At 38.4% G+C, this 7,443-nt stretch overlaps 1 protein-coding gene across 1 annotated transcript in view; it reads right to left on the reverse strand.

The window, feature by feature from the left end:
- RGS7 (regulator of G-protein signaling 7) overlaps positions 1-7,443 on the reverse strand; it is a 479,262-nt gene that overhangs the window by 158,472 nt on the left and 313,347 nt on the right. Inside the window, exons 7-9 of the mRNA XM_006868561.1 lie at positions 4,602-4,666; positions 1,828-1,904; positions 1,638-1,719 (exon numbers count right to left, since the gene is read on the reverse strand). Of these exons, the coding sequence (XP_006868623.1) occupies positions 1,638-1,719; positions 1,828-1,904; positions 4,602-4,666 (224 nt within the window). The remainder of the gene's footprint in view (positions 1-1,637; positions 1,720-1,827; positions 1,905-4,601; positions 4,667-7,443) is intronic.

Here is a 7,443-nt window from a genome sequence, read left to right on the forward strand (position 1 = left end):
GGAGAAGAGCCGAGAGCAGGACCCTACCCAGAGAAACAGAGATGCCTGAGATAGAGACAGAGATGATGACGTGGAGTGATGAAGTGACTGGGGACCTTGGACCCAGAGAGGGAAACGGACTGTGGGCCGAAAACTGGGGAGGGGGGGTAGGGGAAGTGTAGGGGGCGGGTTTCTGGGATATACCCTTTGGGTGGTTGATGATGCATGGAGGGGATTGGAACCATGGCAGTGAGTGTAAAATGAATGTAAAACGATGGAATGAATGTAAAACTAAAGTTCTCCCATGTAAACTATCATATAATTCACAATAAAACATTAAAAAAAAGAATAATCAGGAAATTTAAACTGAGTCGTGATAGATGGGCCAGTAGATGCCCAGTTCATCTATGTATAAAGGAGAAACAAATGCATCCAATGGTTCTGCAGGCTGTCTAAAACAAACAAAATTCCTGCTTCATAGCTTTCTAATACCTATGTGTATGACGTCATAATCCTTTTACATGTGAGCCATAAAACTCAAACTGAATTTTGAGTAAGAAAGTCAGTTACATGTCAGTAGAAATATTTTGAGAATTTAAATGAAATGATAAAATTCAATATAGAATTTAACAATAATATAACAATTACAACTGCTACCTGAATCTAAATATAAGCATACAAAAACAAACGTCTTCCAGTTTTGGTTAGGGGGGAATTCTAAGACATTCTGATCAATTTTGATTTGTTTCTCATGTTATGAACTGGTTATTTATTCTAAGAATATTTATATAAATATTATCCTCTAACGTCTTGACTCCATTTAAAAATGCATACTGAAGAAAAAGATATAGCATCAAAACAGAAAGAAATATATGGTCTTAGACATGCTGTCTTATAATTGCTTATGACCATAGTTTAATTCTTTCCACAAAATTTTCTGAAATTAGTCAAGGGCATTATCTATTTGTTTAAGTCTGCTGGTATAACATTATTACTGAAGAAAAACTACTAAGTTATTTATACAAATTCAACTATCCCTTATATCATTAATATTATGAACTGAAATAAATTTGAGCCACATAAAATGTTAATTAGTCAAAGCTGGCACTTTAAAGCGATTATTAATAGGTTTTAAAAGAGACAAATTAGAGGGAGAGATAACATCCAGATTTGTACTTTTATCACAAGGAGCCCTTGGCAGTGTAGTGGATTATGGGCTGCGCCGCTAACCACAAGGTCAGCAGTTCAAATCTACCAGCAGTTCTGTGAGAGAAAGATAAGGCTTTTTGCTCCTGTATGGAACCGTGTACAGGGTCATTATGAGTTTGAACCGACTCAATGGCATACAACCAACACTTTTATTATAAAGTCAGAAAAGTATAAAGCAATAAGCCATGCAAACCTGCTTTTCTGCATTCCTTTTTTGTCCAGATATATGTAAAAGAGTCAAGCGCCTCAAATGCAGTAGTTGAGGAGGCAAATGATGTCATGATTGAAACATAATCATTTTTTAAATCTACAGAACTTTGGTCACATAAAACAAAAATGGCAACCTTTTAAAACGAATTCACCAAGATCAGTTCCCACAGTCTTTTCATGGTTTTCAGCTCCCAAAGACTGAGGTTATGATTCCAGATCACTCTGACACATTTACTTACCACAGGTCTGTGCACATCCCAGAATGCTCTCTCTTGGCTATCAAGGATCTTCCTTTCAATTTTGTCTCTTTTCTTGTCCACTCTGTCAACATTGTAACAATTAGTGATAAACAGCATTAATCACAGTGCTTCTCTAGAAAAAAAGGACACAACTTGAACAAAACTTCCAAAACGACTCATAAGGACTCACTTTGCTTGTGCCTCTGCCTGCATAAAAATGAACTCCCATTTCCGGGCAAATGCTCTCTGCAGCCTGGCCAAGCTCTCCTGAAACACAGATCACATGTTAGTGACATTCTTGGGCTATCTTCTTGCTTTCTGATCAGAAAAACAAAGAATTTCTAAAATACTGCTTTACTCTGGGTTTGAATACTGAGTCATGTTCACTGAGGGCAGATAATCTTCATACTAGCAGTCTTAAAGGAAATAAGAAAATGTACTATATATATTAATTTTGTGAATAATTGGCATTGGAGTGAAAAACTAAAAATTGAATATATATCTGAAAAATATTAAAATTACGTATGAAAAAATGTTCAAAAGTAATCCATAGATTATTCTGTGCCCACTTTACATACATAGAACAGGAAAACAGTGTGCTACTACAATTTAGTCTATGCAATTTCCCACAATAAATGTAAAAACCCAAGTCAGCTACTACAATCAAACCATTTGCCCTCAAGATGATTCAGACTCAGAGCAGAGTAGGAACGGAAGACACAGCAGGACTGTCCCCAGGTGGTCCCCAAGGATGTACATCTTTATGGAAGCAGATGTCACATCTTTCTGTTGTGGAGCAGCTTGTGGGTTAGAACAGCTGACCTCTTCCTTTTTTTCAGTTCTTATTGTGAATTATGTGATAGTTTACATGGAAGAACATTAGCTTTACATTGATCCTATTGTATATCCTTTAATTGCCATGGTTACAATCCCCTCCATGCATCATCAAACAGCCAAATGGTATACCCCCACAAGCCTGCCCCTTGGTCATCAGCACACAGCCCTTCTCCCTCTCTGGGTCTAGAGTCCCCAGCCGCTCCATCTCTCCACATCATCGTCTCTGCCTCCATCTCAGGCATCACTGCTTCTCTGGGTAGGGTCCCACACTCTGCTCTTCTCCCTTGATGGTCCCAGGGACCTCCACACCTGGATTGCAAAGTCAACCACTCCCATCCTTTTGCTGAAAAACGTCTACCTTTACATTTCCAACCCTCACAGTCAGTCCTGGTAGCAATTATTCACTGTTGTATCACATGAGTGCTATCCCCATCTCCTTTCATCAGCCCCACCCTGACAGATTGGGTACTACTCAGTGGAGTTTCTACCTTCCTCCACGCCCTCTGGATCTAGGCTCCCTCTTGAAAGCTTGTAAGCCAGTCACTTCTTGCCTTTGTAGCCCCCCTATTTTGGGTAGCTAATGTCCAAGTTGCCCATCCCTGTCTGCCCTTTGTATCGAGGGGGTGGGGATGATCCTTGCTGTAAAGATTCCTTCCCTCTTTTGAGCTACTGCATCCATAGATGTAGGTCAAGTTCATCAGATTTTATCAGATTACTCTTTTTTTTACTCTTCTTTCTTCTAGTTGAGTTCTGATTGTCCAACATTGAAGCCAGGTCAAGTGGGTATTACCTGCAAGTGTGGGTGTTCCTGTAACAGCTGAGCTCTTAACTACTGTGCCACTAGAGTTTCTTGCCAACCTACCGTTCATATCCAAATGATGCTTCAAATGTGGTAAATCATAGCATAAAAGCCATCTTTTTTGCAAAAACCATTTTCCTTATATAGATGAGCTATAATTCTCAACTTCAGCTATCTTGAAGTAGTATATTGGAATTTATTATAGTTAAATCAGTGTAACAATTAAAATATGCTTCCCTCCTTTAGTCTAAGGCGCCCGTGTAGCGTAGTGGTTTTGTATTGGACTGCTAAGTCAGCACTTTGAATCCACTACTCGGGAGAAAGATAGGCTTTTCTGCTCCTGTAAAAATGTACAGCCTCGGAAACTCTACACCTGGTCATTATGAGTCAGAATCGACTCAACAGCACATGCTCACATCCTCTTCTATTCTGAGTTTTTGTGTTTAGAATTTGACCATTCTCAATGTGAATGACATGAGGATGATAATTAACTCATTATACTGCTAGATTCCTGGAAATCTCACCCTTAAATCCATGAATGTAGAAAGTTAAATGAATGCCCCAAATGATAATGTTGTTATTGTTGTAAAGTGCTATTGAAAGGGTTTTTATTCATAGCAACCCTGTATAGGGTTTCCAAGGAGCAAATGGTGGGTTTGAACAGCCGACCTTTGGTTTGCAAGCCAGTGCTGTTCCTACAGCGCCACACCAGGAGCCCAAAATGACCATGGCAGGGGCCATGATGGCTCTGATAAGAAATATATTGCAACAACATCAGAAGCCATGTCACCAAAGGGCAGAACGGCGAGAAACCCTGCACACGAAAAGCTCATTGTTTTAGCAAAGTGACAATCAAGTGTCTCCTTGGTTGGCAAAGCCCCAAGGAGAGCCTCATGCAGGGAACTTGCAGTCTCTGTCTTTTCCTTCTATGAATAGTTCATTTTTTTTATTTTTCTTGATTTTATTATAGAAGTTTTTAGTAGAACTCTTCATAAACTCTACATAAAGGGGAACAAGGAAGATTTTGATATTCTTGATGCTCTATATTGAAATGATTAATATGTAAGATTTAGACCACTACTTTGAAAAGAATGATTAATAGATTGATGGTATAGAGTAGTATAAAAGCTGTTTGAGAATCTGAAATAAAGGTGAGAGGAGAAGATTCACCATTCATTGAGACCCATTGATTCTGTGAGCTTCATTTCTTCGCCAAACGCCACATCTCCCTCCAAGGACCCCCTAATAAGAGTGTCATGCTGAACCACGACAATAGGTCTTATTTTTGTTAATTTTAATAATTTGCTTTGAAGGTTCTTGGTACTTACAGCCTCATAGTCTGCTAGCTCCAACCTTGCTTTGTTTTGCATTGTTCTCTTGCAGAGGTAAACCGCTGAAAGGGAAAAGAAAACAGAACAAAAAACAACAAATGATTTCTTACCTGCTTACTAGCACTGCGGCACTTGAAATCAAAGCATAGCAATCAATATGTATTGGCTTGTGATGCTTTTTCCCACATTTTATTTCATATTCTATCTTTTTTTAGAGTAAAAAAAAATAAAACATAACATCATTACTGAAACACAAAGATGCTGGTATTTACGATGCCTTAAGTTTAGAAATTTGATAACCAATGCCTTATTTTTATTAAATAGCTGTCACAATTATAGGTTCTTCAAAACATAAGGGGAATGCAAACGGCTTTTTAAGAAGATATCAATTGAACCTTAAGCTGTAGATGTATAAATCAAGCCATGTTGTAAAAAATAATTATGTGAAGAGGAAATTATTATTAGAGAGTTTAATTATTTCCATGGCCTACTGTCAGCTAAGCTTAAAAACTTAAACTGAAGAATTATTGGCATATACTTTGCTTCCTGTCACACTGACTAATATTCAATCAGTTATTTATCACTAAGAGAAATCTGAGTATAACATATGACTTCACCAAAATATAACTTTTCTTAGCTTCTAGGTAAACTCCATCTGGTGCTCTTCAGATTGTTGGGATAACGAAGGAAGAAAACTCAAACCCATTACCTTCAAGTTGATTCCGACTCACAATGACCCTATAGAATAAAGTTGAACTAACCCATAAGGCAGTCATATTGACAGAAGTAGACTGCTGCTTCTGTTTCCTGTGAAGCAGCTGGTGGGTTTCAACTCCCCACCTTTCAGCTGGCAGCCACGTGTTTGACCACTGTGCCAGCAGGGATACTAAGGGGTAAGAAGACAGCAACAGCAGCATTGTCACCAACCAATCAAATGGCTTCATTTACTGCAGGCAACAGTGATGCCTCTTACGAGAAAATAAAATCCCTTAAAACCTTCTGGTAGAATCCTCGTTTCCAGAGCATTTTTGTCATTTTTTCATATACAGGTGATATTGGAGGCTCATGAAATTCTGGATGACTTATATATATTTTAATTGCTGAATAAATCTGCTGAATGAGGACCATCTACTATGACATTTGTAAGGGGAGTTGTGGGCAGATGCCTTTATGAACACAGCCTTTGTACATATTTCATTTTTTTGCTGATGAATTTTAATGGATACCGCTGAGAGGAAATCTTACACCAAAAATCTAAGACCACTGAAAACACTGGGAGTATGTACTCAATTTTCTACCCTCAAAGATTTTCCTATATGAAGGTCAAGGTAAAAGAAAGAGCTAATCATGTTTGTTGTTGCTACTGTTAGGTACTGTCGAGTTGGTTCTGATTCATAGCGATCCTATGCACAACAGAGGGAAACACTGTCCAGTGCTGCCCCACCTTCACATTTGCTGTTTGGTTTGAGTCCATTGTTTTTTCAATTGTATCAATCCATCTCATTGGGGGTCTTCCTATGTTTCGCTGACCTAACAATTTACCACACAAAGATTCTACCATTACTATAGACACCAATAACGACATGTGGGTTTAGAACATATCTTTCTATAATCTACCTTCACAATTTTATTTTCTGCTCATAGCAGTAATTTTCAGAAGTCACATTGTAAAATTAAAATGAAAAGGCATGGGTTCATATTCTAACCTATCAGCGTTTACACTCACTCCTGAAGAAACTTTTAGTGCAGAAGCCACTGTGACTTTAATAAAATATGTTAAATGTTCTTCATGATTGGTAAAACTGATTATAGGACATGTACAATACCCCTCGAGACGTCTCTTCACGAAAGAAAGACAGGATCTTCTTAAGTATCTATTTAAATGATCTTTAAATCATTTAACTTGTAATCAGATCCCAAGTCCCTGCTAAGCTATCAATCTGCCCTTCTCTGTATTGCTTCTCCTCTTGCATCAGCCTTGGATTGCTTCATTTGTTCAAGTCATTTAACCTTTATTCTTCTCAAAATCAGCCCCCTTTTGGGAGACATATTTCTACCCTCATTAGGTAAACTCTTGAATAAAAGCAGGCAGGAAAACTTTTTAGATGATTGTTCACCAAAGAGTTACGTTTGCTTTAATATAAGTGTATCATAAAGCAATTTTCTGTGTCTTTATATAACAAAATAAAGAAGTGAACTGAAAATGGCTAGCACATAAAACAAAACAAAACACCAAACCCATGAGTTGATTCCAACTCATGGGGACCCATATGTGTTACCATAGAATAGTGCTCTATAGGGTTTTCAATAATATTTTGTAAATACACAAGCAAGTCTTTTGTCCTCAGCGTTGCTGGGTAGATTTGAGCTATAGTCGCCAAGCACAAACTATTTGTACCACTCTGGATCTGCCTAGCATATAGTAATTTTGTTGAATCAGTGAATATATGAATGAATGGATTAATAGGAGATTTTCAGAAGGAATTAGTGGTTAAGTCAAGTGAAAAATTTTCCCCAAATTTCTACTTGACTTGGCAATGAGAAAGGTTGTTGTTGTCAGGTGCCATCGAGTCAGAACCAACTCATAGTGACCCCATGCACAGCAAAACAAAACAATGTCTGATCCTGGGCCAACCTCACTACCGCTGCCACACTTGACGCCATCAATGATGCCACCTGGCTGATCCGTCTTGTTGGGGGTCTTCCTCTCTTTCTCTGGCCCTCCATCTTATCCAACATGACATCCTTCTCCAACGACTGTTCCCTCCTGACAATATGTCCAAAGTATGAGAGACGAAGCTTAGCCATCCTGGCCTCCAAGGAGCACTCTGGCTGCACT

This window comes from Chrysochloris asiatica, unplaced genomic scaffold, assembly GCF_000296735.1.
Source record: "Chrysochloris asiatica unplaced genomic scaffold, ChrAsi1.0 scaffold00119, whole genome shotgun sequence".
Taxonomy (NCBI): domain Eukaryota; kingdom Metazoa; phylum Chordata; class Mammalia; order Afrosoricida; family Chrysochloridae; genus Chrysochloris; species Chrysochloris asiatica.